The 21,990-nt window shown below is 45.3% G+C and overlaps 1 protein-coding gene across 1 annotated transcript in view; it reads right to left on the bottom strand.

Annotated features, from left to right (window-relative positions):
• The window catches only part of NIBAN1 (niban apoptosis regulator 1), a 67,124-nt gene extending 45,244 nt beyond the window's left edge, over positions 1 to 21,880 (bottom strand). The window contains exon 1 of the mRNA XM_048059237.2: positions 21,724 to 21,880. Coding sequence (XP_047915194.2) covers positions 21,724 to 21,778 — 55 coding nt within the window. The 5' untranslated portion in view covers positions 21,779 to 21,880. The remainder of the gene's footprint in view (positions 1 to 21,723) is intronic.
• Between the last annotated feature and the right edge of the window lie 110 nt (positions 21,881 to 21,990).

Here is a 21,990-nt window from a genome sequence, read left to right as displayed (position 1 = left end):
TCCATTGCAATCACATTGTTTCCACATTATGCCTTCCTCAAGAAGCACGCAAGTCCCTCCTTGACGTGCTGCAAGTGTATTTTCTTTGGGGCCAGCTGCTGTAAGATGGAAAAGCCCAGAGAAATAGATTTTAGCATCAATCTGCAATGGCAGAGCAATAGGCTGTTTCCGTGAGGCACACAAGACATGGGCATCAGCTTCTCCAGAACTGCTGAACAGCAAGTGGTGGGGTGGTCTGGGAGCTCTGCATCAGCCCTACCATCAAATCATCATTTAGGGGATAAACGACAGTTCATGAGCTGCCCTTGCATTTCTGTCAGATTCAGAAAAAAAAACACAATAGGCATAAATTACATAAAGGCCAAGGCTTGTGGTTAATCAGGCAGAAATGAGCTCAACGTGAACCAAAGTTTGATTAACACCGTGTCAGAGGAGCTTATCATTAAAGTTGCTGAAATTTATCCTTTATTGGTAATGGGGTTAGAAGCAGCAAAGCTATGTCTAGAAACAGTTACGCATGGTCAAATTCAACAGGAGTAAGGTCTGACAATCCTTTATTTAGAGGCTTATTTCGCAGCACCAGAAGAACTAGGGATTTAACAAAACAAATGAACCTCATCTAGTTCCTGGGGGCCACAAGAAGCTAAAATATGTCCTGTATTAAGCTAATTTGGTGAAGGTCAATGGTTTTAAAGCTTTGTTTTGTTTGTTTGTTTGTTTGTGTGTGTGTTTTTAACCTCCATGAGACACAGGCTGAACCACTAAATGGACACCAAAGGCATCTTGAATGGCTTTCTTCAGCCCGGATCTCAGCATGTTACAGCAGTTGTACAAGAATGTTTTTTGGGAATGTTTAAACAGCTTTCCGAAAACATAAGCCAGTGCCACATCACCCTTTAAAGCAGGACGCTGTATTCCCTCTTCCCTCCCCTGCGGGTGACAGGCGTTGCAGCCACTTACTTCACTGCCCAGCCATCCACAAGATAAAATAATGAAAAACTTGCTCATGTCAGAGATACAGATAACAGAAGTAACCATCTCCACACAATACTAATTGAAGAGTTTTCCAAATATATGGACATTGACGTAGACACACAGGCCTGCACAAGGTTAATCCCGTGCAATGCAACATGCTCATACAGATCAAGGAGATGCTAGCGCTCATGTCTTAATGATTTTGCCAAAAATGTGCCATAGCAGCCAGCTCTATTCAAAATTATCCAAAGGCCTATAGGACATTCTGAGTGCACAAACAAGTCTTACCATGCAGCTTCTTGTTTATGCTGAGATTACTTTATGTGACTCTTAAAGTTCCCTTTATTCCCTCTATTCACCGTAGTTCTGCTCACCACTAGTCCAGTCTGAGTCAACCCAAACGGCCTTCTCAGGATACTGGGTCTTCCATTCATGCATCGCTTTTTAAGTGCTGTAGCGAAAGGCCATTATCCCAAATTAATATTTTATTCCATTACATGTGGATTTCGAGAGGAGAATCACGGTACCAGTGGTTCCCCTCTCCTTGCTGTTTTTCTCACTGAATTGCAAGGCCGTTTGTTCTCTTTTGTTTCCGTGTACACTGAAAATGAATGAATGTCATGGATTGCAAAGAACAATATCTCAGATAGCCTATGTGCGAAAAAAAAAAGTAAAAATATTTCAGCATTCACCTCTGAACTAAATTACACGTAGGCCTCAAAGAACAGGCATTTATTTTTTGACGGCTTTTGAAACGTCACCGCCCAGCCTCTTAATTTTACCACAGGAAATAAGCGCAGCCGTAGAGCAGCTCCTTGCCATTCCGAACCCCAAACGACCAACGGGTTCAACACACTGATTCCTGAAGCCGCTGACCTACAGCCCAAGCCACATACATTTTAGGTCAGTGGTGCGCCAGCTGGGACCCGTTTCCAGCTTTGTGTGGTGTCCTTAGCTTGTGCCAACAGCTTGCCAGTGGGCCTTTCTGCTCAGAGAGAAGATGGGATGTGAAACGGCGACGGCTCAAGCTTCAGGCGTGAACCAGAAGGATGCCCCATTACTGAAACCTGCCCCGAGGATGTCCCCCACAGCCGGCAGCCCCGCAACGCACAGGATGGTCAGCAAAACATGAGGCTGTGCAACTGGAAAAAGCACCTTTGTGGTGCAGAGTGGGTGCCGCAGACTGCCTCCTTCCCACTTCCAGTGTAGAGGCTTGTAGAAGTCCTCCTGTTGCAACCTCTCAAGCATACTCCTCTTGTGGTCTTTCAACACATTGCTTTCTCAGTAAACACGTATTTTTAAAATTGGATCTCTGCTAGAGCTCTCCAGGAAGTTCTTCTAAGTCGAAACCACAGTGATAGTTGTGCTGCAGACTTTATTAACCAGAGAGGGGAAAAATAACAGATGTGTATTTCAAACAGCAAGGGAGATAGAAGTATTCATCCCTACTAGCTGATAACACAGGCTGTTATACGGACAAAGAGGCAACCTCCTGTGAAAAGCAAGAATCAACTTAGTGCTCTGCTCCCTTTCTTAAAATGGACAAACTTATATATATATATATATAAGTATATATATATATAATCAATCATGACACCACACTGATTGTGCTGGCAATAAAGATGCTACAGCAGGAATTATCCATGGCTGGCACAACCTACAAAAAACCAAATGCTTCACAGCACTACGCTGTAAGGTGTAGTTACATAATCCCAGAAGATATTCTGTGTGCTTGCCGGAATTACTTACTCTGACTTTGAGTAACCTGTTTTGTATCTGCATTAAACATATTGAGAAAGGTATTTTCATCATATCATACATACATATGCACACTCAGCGCTGCAGAATAGTGACCAGTGTGGACTAGTGGTTTTCAGCTGGAGAAATGAATCAGCAGAGGAATGTTTCTTAGTTCTGGCATTTTTAAGTGATTTTCCCCAATATCTGATTAATCTTTCTGTGCCTCATCTAACCCAAACTAAACAAATTCTCCTTGCTGATAGTCTGTTGTCATGTTTAGAAAAACAATGTCCTTAAACACATTTGCTAAATCCTGAGAAATAAATGGATAAAAAAGTGATGCCATGAAAAATATTGCATTCACTCTGAAAGAAAAACTTTCAAGTATTATAGCAAGCACCTTTCATGTGACTAAAAGCCTCCGCTTTTACAAACAAACCCTTCTCTGCTTCTCTGCACAAGATAATATTGTCCACTCAGGTCAACCGCAAGATTCACTGCATTTTTATTTCTGCAAAAGAGACGGGAGGAAGTGTTGGAGCCTCGTCTGGTGCTCAGAGGGAAGGAGGCTCCTTCCCACTGCTGTAAGATAGCATCAGTTCAGGTTAAGAGTCTAGGAAAAAGATGTGCAATTATTACACAAACCTGCTCACCAAACCCCATGTACAACAGCCTCTTTTTCTCTGCATATTACAGACACGAGAGGGAAATTACAGCTCTGCAATGCGAAAAGGCTTCCAAACAAGCTTTACAGTTCAAGTTAGTTTAGAAACACCAAGAATACTATTTATTACTGTGGTACCAGAGCATTAACCGCCCAGACTCAGGGTTCTTCAGAGCTAAGGAAATGTCTGGTTAGATGTGAGCTTGTGCCGATGCTCAGCTAAAAATGGAGACCATGAACAAGTCTCCTCTTACACTTCAAAACAACCTCTGTGTGAATGAGTATTTCTGTTTTTCTCTTTTGCTCACATTTTACTCAACAGGCTCTGCTCAGCTGCAGCAGCTGCTCACTGCTAGCCCTGCTCCGGTCTCAGTTTGGGTTAGGTCCATCTGTGAAATGGGTGCAAAAGCAACAGAATTGGCTGCAGTGGAGCCAAGCAAGTTTTCCCTTCCCCTATAAAAACAATACAGGTGCTCTAAAAGCCCCTGCTAAATAAAGTCCAGGGACAATCCATTGGCAGAAGCAGACAAAATAAGACAAAAGGATTTGAAAAGAAAATAACGGAGTACAAGCAAAGAGAAGACAGGAGATGGCCCTCTGGCTGTCTGGGGCTTCTGAACATGGGAGACCTGCCAGTGGCCTCCTTTTGCCTTTTTTCTCCCACACAAAGTTGAGCAAGATCCCAGTATTTCCAAAGCACTGTAAGAGAAGGAATCAAAATGATCGAAATATTTAGTGGGTTTTGTTTGTTTTCTTTTTTCTTTTTTCCCCAAAGCTAAAAGGACTCATTAAATTTAATTTGCTGTTCCTTACTTGGCACAGTTTATGCCTCTGATTCTTCTGGATTAAAATTGGGATCCGATTAATAAACATACACCTTCTGCTGTCAAATTCAGAATTAATTCCAGAAGAAGGATTCGAGTAAAAACGAAAGCAACCCATAACTTTCCATAGTTGCAGAAGTATCAAAGATAAAAGATTGCCTTCATGTTCACCAGATCTGTTCTTCCTATAACCAGCCACTGCCAGCAATCCAGACCATCACAGGTAGAAGAAATGCTCCCAGGTTACAAGGCCATACATTAGGGGAATGTAACAAAAAAGGAAAAGGACTGTGTTCAGAAAGATTTTGATGGAAAAATAACAGAGGAAAAATACAAAGCCACACCTTTATCTTAGAGTCACTCTTGTGCAAATGCTGGGCTTTCAGGTCTAACTATTCCTTGCCCCGGCAAACTGTTGAAGGGTATTTATTTTCTTTCTCATACTTCTTTTTTTAGCTGTGATTCAGAGAAACACCAGAACCCCACAGAGCGTGTGACTGCGACTCGCAGGAGGACATCGCTCTGCTGTTGCTGGCTGTGAAGGGATGGCGGTGGCATGCAGCTCCACAGGTAGTCTCCGAGTCATCTCGTCTCCTCCGTGCAGCTGATTTCACAAAATCCCCACTTACATACGTGGAAGCAAGCTTGGAGCGGTTACAGCCCAGCCACTTGACATTCTGCCAAGTGGTACACATTATTTTTTTCGGCCTGGACACGTTTCAGTTTCTCAAGTGTTCATGAAAGGATCACTGGGAAGACAATGGGGTTAGTGCTGGTGTTTGTTTGGTTTCTTTTTCCATTTCTAAGAAGACTTCCTGGGAAGAAGCGACAGTCAGCTATTGTATCTCTCACTTAACATGTGTTTAAGTCTCCTTGGCTGCTCAGTTCTTTCGCCTCAAAGTTTCAATGCTCCTTCCTTTTTTTTTTTAAAAAAAAAAAAAAGTTCCCTCATTTCCTCTCCATTTATCTTTTACATTCAGAAGTGCTTGTGACAACTCAACACAACCTGAAAGGAAAAAAACAAACCAAAACCACCTTCTTCCAGCACTATGTTTGTACAGTAGGACCACGTGAGCTTCTAGGCTTAGAAAAACAGCTGGTCAGATTATTATTAGGAAGAGGAAATTCACTCCCAAGGATATATTTGGAAATGGTTTGGCAGGTGAGAGCTCTCCTGCAGGTTCATAGTAACCCTGCACCCCTTGAGATCTTCAGCGGGACCTCCATGCACAGACATACCAAAGTACTTGCCCACGTGCCACAGCCTGGAGCAACCCATGTATCTAAATGTTCAACATTTTCAGGCCAGGCAGCAAAACTAGAACATGTTAAAATGGCCTGCTTTTATACCTACAGGTGTCTTTGGTGGTGATACCTCAATTAGTGCACTAGCAGTCTACCTTTGGTGTTCTTGCCTTTGTATGATCAATTTTACAGCTCTGGCTTTGTAAGTCACAGTTCTCCCATCATGTCTCTGTAAAGTTCTCCCCCATCGACCCTATCTGAGCTACTATCAACAGGGATACTTCTCTTGGAGGGGAACATGGTCCTCTGTTTTGTTTGTCCACATCAATCTTTCTGTGCTTTGTAAAGTGTTTTACTTAGGGGACTAAGGAACAAAAAAAAGCCCCAAAAATGCGACGTGCAAGAGTTGTTAAGGATAAAGAAAATATCTTTTTGTGTGATAAGAGTTTTATCTGGCAAATTTAAGTACATCAGATTAGATTTTAGTTATCTGAATGCAGAAGTAATCATTAGTAATGCTACATGAAACAGACTTAGCTCCTATCTACTGAATTGCATTTTAAGCACACTAACACAGCTCATTTCACCGGGGAGGCAGTCAGGCAGCAGTGTCACTTACAGACACACAGCGGGGCAGAAAGATGCTGAAGGCACAAGGGGTCACAAAATGTTTATGTTAATGCACATCTTCAAAACAAGGAGTGGATTCAGAGTAATAAACAACTATGGTTATGTGGATTTGCTTTGAAATTTCAAAATTATACATTTTTTGCTGTCCCTTTCCCCAAACTCTTCGGTGAAGTGACCGCAGAACACAAAGGAGAGCCTATGGGAAGGTCTAGCTTTTCCCTGACGCTGCAGGGCTACTCTGCAATAACTGGCCATGAGCCCACGGCAGTGCCCAATATCCACAAACAGCTTCCAACAGAGTAAAACCAATTTTGATTCTCATCCAAACCTGAATTCCTCCAATGGCTGCCTGCATTTACCGACTACAACCAGATTTCAAGCCAGGTTTGCATTCTTTGCAAAGCGGCTTAAAGTCAGGCTGCATCCTCCCAAGAAACAAATGCAGGGAAAGCTGCATAAATCCATTTTCTGTCTTCATTTGGGCTGATGGCATTCACCAGCCTGATGACGCTGCTCATCACAGGATGAGCAAGGAATTTCTACAGCGTCTAACAGCATCCAGTGCAACTTCAAAACACCCCAAGAGTTTCTGAATGTTCAACACCTCTTGGAGACTCTCCTACTCCTTACCATTACTCCTAAAGATCTCTTCATTTCTCTACTAGACAGTGCAATCCCCTCTTCTGATCAGTCACGTAGTAGCAAATCTTTGTACACCGGGACATTACTTCTTCACTCTTTACCCTTTCAAGCCCTGCTAAGTGATTATTCCACCAACAGTCTCACCACAGGTTTTACATAAAGCCAGCAGCTTCATGCAAATGAGCCAGCTCTCGGTTAACTAAAAAGCAGAACAGTGAAAAGGAATACTGAATAAGAGTAACAGGCCAAGAATTTTGGAAAGCTTTTTCACAAAAAAAAACCACCAATATGACTCAAGAATTCTTCATAATTTCCAATGCAAAAACATGGCCATTAGGAAAAGACAGTGTTGAAAAAGTGCATGTTATGGTCTCTGCTTTAAATGGAGCTCGATGAGCAAAGTCAGGCTGAATCTTATGGCTTCAAAAATTTGCTTTTACAGTGGGTCAACGACTTTTTCTTTCCTGTTTCAGAAATTCAGAAGTCAGGACAACACAAGCCTCAGATTTAACATAAGCGTTTCCGCTTTTGCACGCAGGATGTCCCTCACAAAACGTGTGCCCCAGCTAACAACCACTAACTACAGTCTAGGAGACTTCTTACAAGTTCCTTTGAACCAGTAACAAGTTCAGGTCCTTATAATTATTTCATTTTTAGAATTACCTCTGTCACGAACAGGATACTACTATATGTGATTGAAGATTCAAATGTATTTCTGGAAAATTACTTTTGGTGTCACTGGTGTGAAGCAACTCCTCGTGTTTTCAGAACTGCTGGATATCAGCGACCTCCAGAGAGGTGGGTGCTCAGCACCTCCAGAACCACATGTTTAAATGCCAAAGGAAGTTCTAAAATTTTAAATTTTGCACGGATCTATTAAAAATATCTGCTTAGTGTATTTCAGAAGAACCTTCTGTGAGAAAAAATGCATGCATCAAATCTTGTCTCATTCAAGAACAACCAGTACAGAGCAATGGGAAGAAAGTTGGAGGAGATAATCTAGCCCTCCCATTAAGACCGAACAAATAGCTAACATGCCTTTTCCATTCTTCATTTCCTAGGGTTCCTCTTATTTGTAGAATGCTGTATCTTGAAATCAATCAAACAAACAAAGAAAAACATAGAATTATAGGACGTAAAGAAACACATAAGATCCAAAAAAGTAAAACTGTTTCACTAGCCTGCACTTCACTGTGTTTTTTTTTCTTAAGTTATTTAAATAAAAATAAAAGTCTTTTAAATGCATTAGAACTATCATTTTTGCAAAACTGCTCTGGAAAGCTCATTTTTTAAACATACTTTGCTTGTCTACTGCATATAAATTACATATCTTCTGGTTAATGTATTATTCAGCCCAGAATAATTACACATCTGAGAGATGCCTAATAAGCTAATCTTTAAACTCTACACATCTAAAAAAAGATCTCTAGGCATGTTATGTGAATATAGAATAGCGTCAGCTGACAAATAGATGGCACAGTCCATATTACTGTGGTTGCAACCAGCAACCACATGAATCAATGTTATGGCCTGGTTTTTGCATTATTCACAATGACAGGACTTCTGAAGGAAAGTAAGAGCATGTTCTGAGATCATGAGAATCCACTCTAAAGATAAAAGAAAATTAGCCACACTATATGGCAAAGAAAATACTATACAAGAGAATATAAGCAATACTCCCATTTTATCAGCAGCATGCACTTTACTGGAAGACTATATAAGATTTTAAAAATCAAACAGTTGCTATGAGAAGCAACAATGAACAAAAATACTTGGATTTACAACTAAAACTAAGATGGGACAGAACCGACAAAGAAATATTTTCAGTTACCATAACCATATTGTTTTAGCCTTACATCAGACAAAAGCTATTTCAACAGGAAAACCTGTCTTAGCCAACAGCTGGAAAACTCATAGTCTTACTCTGGAAGGAAAGGGGACATTACTTTTTACAGATGTCTCCATTCTCATCATCCAAAAGAAGTTTAAACTATGAATAGAGAGATGGGCCCCATCTGAAATATGGATTTCACATCCTTCCAAGACTGTGCACGCTCACATCTCTGGCATCAATTCAGTCTATGCTATTGCATGCAACGATCACAGAAAGTCACCCTGACATTTTGTATAGCATCTTCAAATTCAGCATTCGATTTACATTTGGTTTGGTCTCTCAGAAAATTGTGTGTCTCTTCCAACAGCAGAACTCCAGACACCTCAGCGATCAGAGGGGCTGGATTTTATTTTAAAAATGTTCCTTTGCAGCTAGCAACCATGAAACCCCCGACAGTGTTCAGCTATACCACCCGATATGCAAGAGCAGCCTCCCAGGCAAGTCTGATTTCGGTTTGTGTTCATGAAACCAGCACCTGCTAATGCCAAGCGCTAGGGAACAAGCACAGCAGCTCAGCAGCTTTTCAGTTGACCACACTTCCTGCTGCCTAAATATTTAAGGCACCCTAAGGAAAAGCCATGTAGCAAGATTAATAACTAACAAACCACAAGCTCTTGCTCATTACCACACGGTATCTTACACCCTTACCAGCGCACTCACTTTGTATGCTTGCTTACGTTGGTAACTCCCCTGCATCTCTGAGCATCGTCAGCTTTAGACGTCCCCACTCTGGTACAAGATGTGCTGGGCAACTTCGTGTTTTCCACGCGCACGGGAAGCCAGTGACAAACTCACATCGGGGCCTTCCTTCTTCTTTCGTCGCAGATCTTGGGTGTGTTTCACTGCAATGCAGCCGCAGCTGCAGGTCTGGGGCGCTCCCCCTGGGTTCGGTGGGACGTGGTGGTACCCAGCTAGACACCAGGCTCTCAGCAGCCGCACCCCGATGCCAGCAGGAAGGAACCGGGACAGTGGTAGAGAACGATGAACTACACCTGACAGCAAGGACAGATTTCTACAGCTTCTAAGAAAGCCAGTAATAAGGACAAGTGAATTTGCAAAAGCAACTGCTGTCCTAACGAAATACCATGGTCATTGCTCAGGCTGCTCAGCAGCTACGTTACCACGAAACCACGCGTGCATGCTGCAGCCATTCCATAAGGAAAACATACACCACATAATTAAAATACTTATCTCAAAAGGAATGAAAGAAACAAGAGCCAAATCCTAACAGTGGCCAAAAAAATGCAGTGTGGCCAATGTAACAGACTGCAAAGCGCTGGGAGTGTTTATGCTGAATGCACAACAGGAACTGAGACATCTGAAATGGCTTTGTATTTCCTTCCCTACTCTATTTGTAGGCACTTACAACTTAAATCATTTCTTGTATCCATTACTATTATATCAAAAAGGATGTAATTCCCTAAAATAAATGCCTTTTTAAACTGAAATAATTTATTAAGTTCCAACAATTTTAATAGTTGGGACTGATGGGGATTTTGACCTGAGGTATCCTAATGACCTCAATTTCTAAAAAGCGTTATATATCTTGAAGTAAAGTGAAATTAGAATTCAAGTTTTCATGATGCCTTGATTTTTGGATGCCAAACTGCATCAAATCCCATGCCAGTCCACACTGACCCCCATGTCCTTCCACAATCCCTCAGCCTGTTTTTGACCAACAGGCTGACAGAAGCAGCCATTAACACCACTTTCTACTTAGCACATGATTTGCTTCTATGGCTCAAAATGTTTTCGAACTTTTTAGAGATCAATTTCTTCTATTAAATACTCTGTGATGGCTGAATTGAGACTTTGGCATGAGATACCAACATCAAATACCTTCCACATATAGGTCAAATGCAAGAAAACTCATGGAAGCTGGGAGCGATGCCTATCCTGTGGCCTTCCACCAGTACACTCCAGTGCCCTCTCCAAATTGTGATGTTTGATTTATACCACAAGCTGAGTGAATGGACAAGGAGGCTATCCTAGCTTGCCAGCCTGCTTGGATACTGTATTTTTTTATATTTGAGGTAAACAGAACATTCCTTACATTTGATATTCAAACAGACATGTCCATCCTTCACAGAACGCAAACTTGGCTTAATCTGTTCAATTCTCCTGGACCTAATCCTCTGTGCAGCATGTATAAGGTCACTTCATGGAATCTCTGACTGTTTACCTTTTTTAAACCAAAACATGCTTGAACAACCCCTGGCTCCATTCTCGCAAGGCTCCCGTAGAGGGCATAGGAAGATACACCAGGTGTGCACCCACCTGCCGCTCATTTTGGTACGCTTCAGCACAATGTCTCGAAGGTCTGCTCCACGAAATGCCAAAGATAGCTTTCTTTTGTGGGTTGTATAAAACACAAATCCTCGTGAGCAATCCAGCAGCCGTGTAGCATGTAGGCTTTTCCAGGGATATACAGCTTTGTTTTCAACAGCACATCATCCCTTCCTCCACACACAACTGGTCTGCTAACCCCAACCAGCACAGGAGGTGGATGTGCCTTCCCCACGCTGGCTGACATTTGCTGCTTTCAGTTTTGGTTTTGGAATGACTTTTTCAACATCACTCTGCAGGAGATGGTATAGATGGTATAGTCTCTGTCTAAGCCTTCCCCGCTCTGTCAAAAGTGGGGCAGTGTAACAGACCTGCACTTGGCACTACTTCATAACTCGGTTGTTTTGTCTTCTGCAAATGAGGGTCTCCACACCTCTGTGGGCCACGGTGCCACGGAGAAATATCTTCAGCCTGTTGACTATAATAAATGATCTCCACTTCTGGCTCATGACTATTTTAAAGGACACGTGAAAATCAAGAACTTGTGTCTCCTCTGTGCCCTTAATTCAGTCAGTCCCCTCTTCTATGTGCATTTGAAACACTTTTAAATGCATCATTAAATATTTGTCTCTTTCTCTCTCTCTCTCTTTTTTTTTTTATTTAATTATAGTGCTGCCTCCCTAAGTGCAAAGGATGAAAGGTGCTTTGGGAATAAATCAGGTTTACAAGCAAAAATCAGGTCAGCCGTACCATAAAATACTGACTGCAAACAGGCTTCTTTTCCCCACCTAAAGCACCCGTGAAAACCACCATAAGCTTGGATCAGCTGACAACCTGGATGATTTGGGGGTTGACCCCTGGGGACACATCAAACGCAACCCTCACATCTGGGTATCTCCTCCCAGGTGTGCTCGTGAATCTCTACAACCACAGACACTCCTCGTGTCACTCATTTTGCTGCTGCTTCCTGGGCGCAGACTAACGGAGCACAAGCAGCAGTGGCTGAAGCTGCTTTTCTTCACAATCGCATCTAAAATCACATCATATAATCATCCCAATACGGTTGCCCCTATCATCATGGAGCTCTTTAAGTTTGTGGAGAGCTGGAAATTGCAGGGACTTGGTTTGTATTTAAGGCAAGTAAATACCACCCTTGAGGACTAGATCCTACCTCTCTGCTGCAAGACGTGAAGCTGGACAAGATGGGTGTCACTTAGGGCAGACACTCCCAGGTGGCCCCTGCTGCCTCCTTGTTCTGATCTACCGAAGTGCCACAGCTGAGCACTGCGGAAATCCAGGGAGAGCTTTAAAATGGACAATTCCCTGAAAAGTGAAGGACTGGGCTTGTCAAGCTGCCTGCCCAAAATGAACAGCCACAGCTCCTGCCACGTGAAACGTAACGCCACCAGCCAACAGAGCAGCTCAGTGGGATGAGCAGCGGACCGGTGTCCGCAGCATGCTTTGCAGTGCATCAGGTGTGCTGCAGCGAACCTCGGAAGGAAAAAAAAAAAACCAAAAAAATATCAAAGAAAACTACCAAATCTGGGGCCTTCTACTGAATAATGCCAATAGAAAAAAAATACCAAACAGCTGCCTTCGAATCCTGATCTTCCTCAGGCATCTGTGGTGAGGTAAGGACTTCAGATCCGTGGACCTTTTCTCCTAATACAGTACACAGCAGAAAGCTGTGTTTGTTTTGTCGCTTCGCTTTTGTCTACAAGGGTGAACAAGCTGTTAGCTGTGGGTTTTGCAGCTATTTGCTAGACTGCACAGAGGGCAAACTTAGAAACAATGGGGTTTAGGTGGGCAGGTAAACATTGGCAGTGCTCAGAAATACTTCCTGTGCTGTCCCTTTTCCACGTCAGCAGCCCCAACACCTTCCCTCTTAGCCCAGGGTACACCTGAGATGCTCAACAGAGCATCTGAATTGAGGAAAAACATGTTTTCTTTAGCTTAATCCTAAAAGGAAAAAAAAAAAAAAAGAAAGCTCATCCATTTTAGCTGAAGTTCTCTCAAAATTGCAACTGGAGGCAGACACTCAGCATGGAAACTTCAGTCTGAACAGCTGAAGACTGGCAAAGCCTCATTTGCAATTGAAAACAGTGGAAAGTGTCTGGCAGAGTAAATGCCGGACAGTCATATTACTTTATAGAATACTCCTAAGAGCAAAAAAGCCTTTTGTTTTTTTCATTTGCACAGACCCTGCCATTAAATTTTTGCCCAGGGATGATAATAGCTTGCTTTCCCTCTACTGTGACCACTAGAAAATACTTGAAAATGTTCAAGGATCCACTATATCACATCCAGCAAACGCAGGTCTGCCTTTAGACAATGTTCATCTAATATATTTCATGTCCCCAGTGCTCCTTCAAGAATCTGGTCGTGGGTCATCAGCACCACCAAAAACCTCTGCAGAGGAGACACAAACAGCACAAACAGCAGCTGTGGTTTCATGCAAAGGAAGGCAAGTATCCCATAAAGCTTTAAAGATTACCGCATTGGATAACAAATGAAAGGGGCTAAAGATGAGTGCTACTCAGTAGCTGCATGCGGAGTGCCAGGCTGATGGTGGCACCTTTTGTAAACTCGAAGAAATGATGCCCAAATGTCTCTGAAGAGTAGGGAAAAGCTCTCTGGCAACAGCAGGTTTCCAGATTCATCACAGGAGGCCAATTTTTTCAGCTGGGATCTCAAGTGCACAAAACTCAAACCAGCAGCAGCTCCAGGCAGGCACGGGTCCTGCAAAGGAGCCGGCCCCAACAGTGAGCAGGGGGTGTTCAGAAACAGCAGGCGCAGCCAGAGCTCCGCAAAACCTGCCACTTCATTGACGTGGGGAAACCAAACCTCAGTGGGAAACCCCAGATGTTTTTATAACAAAAAGAAGTCACTGCCAGTTCTTCCTATGGCTGGCTGTGGAAGTACTTAGTGATCACTAGCGCCTGACGGTCCAGCCGATCCCTGCCTCATGTTGCAGATGTAACCCTGCAGGGGCCTGACCCTGCACCAGGTTCCTCCTCGTTCTGGCACTCCCTGCTCTCACGCCTTCATTTCTGCCTTGCATATTTTGCCTATATAAGCAATAAGCAACCAGGAACAAGGATTGTCTTACATGGTTTGTACCATGAATGTTCTTTGTGAGGATCAAGGCACCCCACATACAACAGCGAACATGAAATTTGGGCACAGATCTGCCAGAGGGTAGGAAGGCCCTGCAGAGGGACCTGGACAGGTTGGGTCGATGGGCAGAGGCCAGTGGGATGAGCTTCAACATGGCCAAGCGCTGGGTCCTGCACTTTGGTCACAACAACCCCATGCAGCAGTGCTACAGGCTTGGGGCAGAGTGGCTGGAAAGCTGTGTGGAGGAAAAGGCTCTGGGGGTGCTGGTCGATGCTCGCCTGAACATGAGCTGGCAGTGTGCCCAGGTGGCCAAGAAGGCCAGCGGCATCCTGGCTTGTATCGCGAATAGTGCAGCCAGCAGGACAAGGGAGGTGATCGTCCCCCTGTACTCAGCTCTGGTGAGGCCGCACCTCGAGTACTGTGTTCAGCTTTGGGCCCCTCACTACAAGAAGGACATCGAGGCCCTGGAACGTGTCCAGAGAAGGGCCTGGAACACAAGTCCTGTGAGGAGCGGCTGAGGGAACTGGGGTTGCTTAGTCTGGGGAAGAGGAGGCTCAGGGAAGACCTCATTGCTCTATGCAGCTACCTGAAAGGAAGGTGTGGGGAGCTTCTTCTCACAGTTATCTAGTGATAGGACTAGAGGGAATGGCCTCAAGTTGTATCAGGGGAGGTTCAGGTTGGAAATTAGGAGACATTTCTTCTCAGAAAGAGTGGTCGGGCATTGGAATGGGTTGCCCAGGGAGGTGGTGCAGTCACCATCCCTGGGGGTGTTTAACAAAAGGTTGGACGTGGTGCTTAGGGACGTGGTTTAGTGAGTGATATTGGTGGTAGGGTGGTGGTTGGACCAGATGATGTTGAAGGTCTTTGCCAACCTTAATTGTTCTGTGATTCTAATGCACGGGATCTGCATTCAGCCTGAGTGATGACCTCAGAATGATGACACAGAATGAACCTCCAAAAACAGGCATTTTCAGGGGGAATAGGAATTGATTGCCTTACACCATTGCCAGTCTGCTATCATTTGGAAAGGCACCACTGCCACTGGTGGTGTCAGCAGAGAGCATAGAGTAAAAACCTCATAGCCTGAAGCTCAGCTAAACATATTGACCACATTAATTTCAAAAGCAGAGTTTACCCTGAAGGACAGCACGCAGTTCGCACCTGGGAAGATGCATAAATTGGGTAGCGAGCCAGAAACCTCTGCTGCTGCTGCTGTGCACCCAGGCATCACGGCGATGCTGCGCCCCACTGCTGCGGCCATCCCGGTGCGTCGTGTGGCACGGGCCGGCAGCAAAGCTGCTGCAGCCCCACGGGCTGGCACATGGGCACCCCCACAGATCCCGGAGCATGCCCAGGCGCCTGCAACAGCCAGCAGCCAACATCTACCAGCCACCGTGGCCAGGCTCTGACACACAAGGCGATGCCTCCCTTGTTCAGTGTCCAGCTACCTGACAGACACCGTGGGGCTGCTCTGGAGGTGAGCAGGGACCACGTTAACACCCAACAGCATCCACGACAGCCTCCATGGCACCTGCGTCCTCCCTGGGAAACACGATGCTCAGGGCAAGACAGAAGAACAGGATTAAGACAATCGCAAACATCAGAAGGTTCAGAGAGTTGTTTCTAACAATTGGTTTTGGATTGGTAAATGTATTCTGAAAATAAGTTGGACTAGCTTGTTTCTTATTTCTCTTGTGTCTTGGAAGAACTGAACCATACAAAAGTAACCTACAGATTTTTAAAACTTAAAAGTGTTTTAACTTTTTAACCAACTAATGAGAAAAAAAACCTAGAGGCAGCCTTGCATTTGCTTTCTAATTCCTGATATCGCTAACTCAGACATTTATCTAGTTAAAAAAATGGTGCAATAACGGAATAGTAGGATTGGTAGCACTACACTGGCCTACTCTGTAAGCTTAACGCTTACTGCTATCTGAAACAGAGAGCAACTGACGGTGCCTGATGTTGTAACTAATATCACAGAAGCATGGTTTCAACTAATGCTCAGGATTTCAAAACTTAAAATTAAGTTAAATACCTGGAGAAATTAATTCATCAATATCTTAGGTTAGGCATATCAAGTTAAGCACTAGCACAGAATCATCACCATGGTTTCCTAACGTGTAAGACTAATCAAAAAGTACACAATAAATCTTTAGAAAACCCAAACATGCTAATCCTTTCTTCACACAAGTCTCAGCCATTTCAACAAGCTTTAATCTTGCTTTTATGTAAGAGTCAGTCTTCGTGTTTCATCACCGTCCTTCAAGTGCAAAGGCAACTAAAATGCTTGCATGCATGTTCAAAAGCTTGAAGCTACTTTTTATTGTTCATTAAGTGAGAAGAGAACAGCATGTTTATTATATGCGAGGGAAAAAGCTGGAAAAAGAAATGCTGCTGTACTTTACAAGCAGCCATGACCACATCGCTTATGAATATCACCGTTCTCGATCCAGACACTGTCTTTTCAGCTGTTACTGCCTACAGGCATCAACAACAAAGCTGCTTTAATCATCTGAAAGACTATCTTGTAGTTTTCTTTTTCTGCTCTCAATATCTGTAAAATTTCTATCAAATGTAAAGACTGTCTTATAATTTCTGGCCAAGCTGCGCTAATTAAAGATCCTCAAATCTTCAAGATTTTGGAGAACATCGAGCACAGAAGAGCAGCAGGCACCACACTTATAGTGCGACTTTCAGTTACAGTTTTAGGGCCAATGTGAGCACTTTTCTCACCTTCCCTATTAAGAAGCTCTTTCCATTAGTGCCCAGTGCTTAATTCAACATCACACACAGCTTCTACACAGAGAGCAGAAATGTATGTGCCTTCCTCTCCACACTGAGCTTCACCTTCACCTTCAGTACCACAAAGAGACTTTATTTCCCAGCAAGAAGCCACCCTCCAGTTTGTGAAGCCAGCTTCCGCAGCAAGTGTTACATAGCACAGGGTTCATTCTTCTGTGAGCAACACGGATTGCTTTGGTGGCAGAGAGCTTGGGCCAACCAGGCCAGCCAGGGCGGGCACCAAAGCCGCCTCTCCAACTGCCATGGCAGAAGCGGGATCCGTGCCATGAAAATGGATACCTGACATTTCTGGCTTTGTGAAAACCTCCGGCCACCTGCAGAAGGGGAACGGGGTGTGAGCACAGACAACCTTTTTATTGACAAATTGAAGAACAAAATTTTAGCTCCCACTTGATGAGGGAAATTCACATTTGTACCATGCTGGTTGCAAAACAACCTGACTACAGACTTCCAAAACTGCTAGCAGTACTTTTCAAAGAAGTTAGTAAATGGGACTATGCGAGCAATGGAAACCGAATAGAAAAGGTGTCTCCTGCCTTATTCTCCCAAAGCTGAAATCAGGAAGTTACCCAGTTCAGTAAATTCTTTTCAAGTTGGGTAGCAAATACCTCTCCCATCATTCATGCCCCTTGACTGCCTTTGCTTGCATTCAGTCAAAAGCTAAGATAAGGTGTCCATCCCCAAGAATTAAAGGGTGTAAGAACCAAAGAGAAGCCAGCTCTCCTTTCCAATACAGGCAGGCTCCAGTTTTTAAAACTATGGGATGACAATCTGCCACTGGCTCCTGCGGCAATACCCTCTCTGAGGGCTAAAACTTCTCAGAAATCAAGTAAAGGCAAAAGGATTTTTCTTCAAAATCTCACTTCTTAAGATCTGCAAGAAGTTGGTAGGGTTAGCAAGGTGAACATAATGAAGAATAGAAACTCATATTCATATTGCAATTTGAATTTCCTACCCATTTCCCTTCCTTTTCCTCATTCTGCATGACTATTTACACCTACTGTGCATGCTCTTACAGTTATGCTAACCTGCAGAAAACGAGAGAGAGGATTTCCAAAAAACAGCGAAACATAACTTGTAACAGGCTGAGAAAAAAGGCAGTAAATACAGCTAGATTTTCTCAAAATTCTGTTGTACTTGCAGCCGTCCACCAAATTAAAACCAGAAGGACTACGCGACAGTTTAAAGCAGAAAATCAAATATACAGGCTGAGTGCCTGTCCAAAAAAGGCCAACTTTTCCACAATTAATTCCAAGTTATTCTCCCATCCTCCAGCACCCCTGCCTATGACTATGTGCACACCGGCTGGCTGCTGGCAGGGATTTGCTTCCAGAGCTGTGTCAGGCACTTGGGTTATCTCTCTCCGAGTCTGCAGGACTTTTCTCCATAACGCTGACGGTATTTGTGCACATGGCTTCCTCTAAAGCAGCCAATTTCCTTATCTTGCTTTCTAAGTGAAGGGTACACCAGGCTCCTCTTCAGCCTCTAAAACTCGACAGAACTGGAGGAGTCCGTCCACATTCTCTAGCTACGTTGCATCTTGCAGGAACACACCAAAAGTGTTTTATCCTTGGGCAAAAAAATTCCCATCTTAATTAGTACCACGCTGAAACTCATAGGCAAAGCAAATGACCAGAAAGAAATCTGTTGCAGACATTAACTAATAGCTCTCACTGTCAGATGAAAAGATGAATGGCTGGAAGGTCTGCGAGGAAAGAAGTCCTGAACAATGAGGAAACCCTCAGGAGTCGCAGCACCATCACTGAGCCCCTTGGCCAGAGCTGCCCCATCTGCCTGGGCAAGAAAAGAAACGACGGAAAAGAAGGAAAGGAAGGAAGAAAAACTGCTTTTAAACACACAAACAAATCAAAAGCAGTTGACTACAAAGCCTTGTCCTCCAGACAGCTTTACTTTTACAGCATTGGATAGATCAGATATGGTCAAGCATAAAAAAACAACCTTTGGAGAAGCTCAATTTTTGTATGCTACACTTTTTTGAGGATGTACCTGCTGACACTGAGTCCTTGAAATCTCTCTGCCTCTCCAAATTTAAAAAGTTTGGTCACAACCGACCACATGTGACAGAGCAGAGCTTGGCCCACCACTGCCCCACTGAGATTACAGAGATGGAAAACCACGAAGCCCCCAGGGCTGTCCCTCCTCCTCCCCGCTGTGCGACTGTCCCCCTCGGCTGTGCCTGGGCTAACAGCAGAGACCCAAACCAAAACATTTCTACCAGCTCCCTTTGAAATCTCCAGCACGGTCTCTCAGGGCATACTGAGAGCTGTTTCTCCTGGCACTTTCATCTTTTTCCCCAGTTGCATAATTGCACCCTGAGTCCATAACTCCCCGCTACCAGCCCGTACTGCTCCCTGTTGGGTGTAACACTCATTAAACATCATTAGACAAATCACGCAACAAACACCTCCCATCACAGGTTCAGCCCATGCCTCATCAAACCGGGAGAATGAATTTTTTTAATAAAATCCTTTCACATGACCAACGGCCAGTCTGTGAATTATTACTGTCATTTTTTAATCTCTATTTCACTTGCATCTTTCCATTCTGAATAATTCTAATGTAGTCCCACCAAAATCCTACAAAGAATCTATTTTAATTTCAGAGAGACAAAAATCAGACATTTTACTGCTTATAACGTGTACATTAAAATATCTTCAGGATCCTAAATAAGCGGAAAAAATTACCATAGGTATGGTTAGAAAAGCAGGCTGCACAGAACAGAGGACATCTTTGAAGCAGCTGAGGTTTCGGCACGGGTAACCCCGCAGCGTGTGTGGCCTGCCTGCCTGCCCCCTTGCTGGCACTACGCAGCACCCCACTCTCCCCAAAATCCCCTCCACCTCATACCCAGCAGCAAACCCCACAAGCCCCCTGTTCAAACACGGGCAGCGCTCTGCGACTCGCAGTCGGGCTGGTTCAACGCCACCACTTCTTCCTTGGGAAGAGAGAAGCTGGAGCAGGCTTAAGGGGAAGTCGCAGCCTCTGCAGGCAGTAAGCACAACTTGGCGTCGGATGCTCCCATCATGTTCTCCGGACTCACGTCTCCAACTGGTCTGATGAGGCTGGTGTTTCCCCGAGCCTGACGTCTCACAGCCTCCCTCACCAGAGCTGTCCTTGCTACGGACCAGCCGTTTTACTGACAAAGAGCAGGTATCTCCCTTCCCTTTTTATTACAGACCCCCCAGCATCATATTTGGAGTGGAAAAATAAAACAAAAACCCAAACTCCCAGCCCCCCGCTGAAACCCACCTAACCTTTAAAAAGCTAAAGATGTGTTGTTGTTTTTTTTCTCAACCTACAGCACCAGCAACTTGGTGAGCTTCCTCCCTGATGGAGGACAGCTCACTGCAGCGCCAGCTCCTGCCATCCGTCAGCCCAGAACACGGCGGGATGATAAGCGGGGTCTGCATCACACCGACACCAGCCCCGACGTGAGCGGCAGGCTTGGCGAGCTGCGCTCTCGAGACACGTTTCGATTTAAGATGCTCTTCCTGATTGCTTTTCCTTCTGGAAGTAATAATTTATGGGCTGCCTCTGCACAAAGCGCCTCATTATTTTTCAAAGCAAGAGCTGTGAGCGGGGCACTCTCACTTCCAGCAAGGACGGCAGGCTTGAGCCAACACTTTAAGTGTGGTTTTCACAATGATTTTGCTTTATCATTTGGCTCTGCAGAGATGTGCTAGGCAAGCTTTGGCTGTGTGCGACATGCTCTCGGCACAGCGGTGGCACCCTTGCTGTGAGATATCCACATCCAGCCCAGCCTCACACCCAACTAAAAGACAAGAGCTCCCCAGCCCTCTGACACGAGTTCTCCATTCTAAGTGTGGCGATGCCCAGGCCAAGGATCAGCATGATTTCCTCTTGTACAACTGTGAAAAGCTAATAAGCTCCCTGAATCTTTTTTTTTTTCTTTTTTTTTTTTCTTTTTTCTTTTCTTTTTTTTTTTTTTCCCAGTAATTCCACTTCAGGCTTTTCAGGCACTCCCAACTGCCTTCATTCAGACACGGAGCAGAAAACTTGAAAGACTCCAGCGTCTAAGTGCTGTTTTGGCTGCAACATGGGAGTGAGTGCCAACGAAAACGGAGTCCACGGAGATTACTCCCTCGTGGCTCGGCTCAGATGAACCCGAGACAACCCTCAACGGGGCAGGAAAAAATGACAGCACTGAGTGGACACCGCAGCAAAATCTCTGCGTGTGAGGCCCGCAGCTTTGCCAATTGTTTTTTTGGGTCAGAGCCATCTAACGCTTGGAAGTCCTCCCTGCTCTGGGAACCTCTTGAAAGATCTGCTGTGATATCCAGAGAAGCGGCCACGGCTGGGATCCCCACGCCGCACGCACCGCACTGGAACAGGGCTGCCCCAGCGCGTGCAAAGTTTTTACTTTGCTTGCTCCAGCCTTAAAATGTTTTTTTTTTTTCAGTGTCCTACTGCTCTGCGTGGTGAGGAGCGTAGGTAGCCAGGTGGGAGCAAAACGCAGTTTATTTTGTCTTTCAGTTGCTGGTGCTCAAGCAACGCGCACACACCCCCAAACGGAGCGCTGCGCTCTTTCCTTTCGTAGTTTAACAGCAACACGCACGCATTTAAAGCAAGCCTGGTTTTCACTTCGCCTCTCCTAACCCCTCGGTGGGACAAAACATTGTTCTGACAGCCTCAGTTGCCCACCCAGATGCCACCCTCGCCGTTCTTCCACCGCCTTCAGTGGGCTTTGCAAAAGAAAAGGACCAGTCCCACCGACCCCGGCCAGACCTCGCCCCGACCCCGGCCAAACCTCAGCCCCGGCCCCGGCCCCGGCCCCGCGGGGAGCTCCGGGCACCGCTCCCCCGGCCCCGCGCTGCCGTCGGGGGCCGCCCGCCGGGGGTTTAAAGCCTCCGGGGCCCTACCTCGGATGTAGGCGCACTTGCTGTCGTCCAGCGGGCTGGAGGCAGAGCCGCCCATGCTGGCGGCGGAGCGCGGAGCGGCTGGGGGCTGCCGGGCAGCGCGGCCTCGGAGCTCCGCCGCCGCCCGCCCCGCGCCGCGCCCGCAGGCGCCGCCTCCGCCCGCCGCCGGCAGCGGGAGGCCGGGCCCCGGCGGCCGGAGCCGCCCCCAGCCCCCCTCGGGGCCGCCCGGGAGCGGTGCCTGCCCGCGGGGGGGCCGGCAGCACCGGGGGG

This window comes from Anser cygnoides, chromosome 8, assembly GCF_040182565.1.
Source record: "Anser cygnoides isolate HZ-2024a breed goose chromosome 8, Taihu_goose_T2T_genome, whole genome shotgun sequence".
Classification (NCBI taxonomy): domain Eukaryota; kingdom Metazoa; phylum Chordata; class Aves; order Anseriformes; family Anatidae; genus Anser; species Anser cygnoides.
The sequence above is the reverse complement of the archived record's forward strand: the minus strand, read 5'-3'. Positions and strand labels throughout refer to the sequence as shown.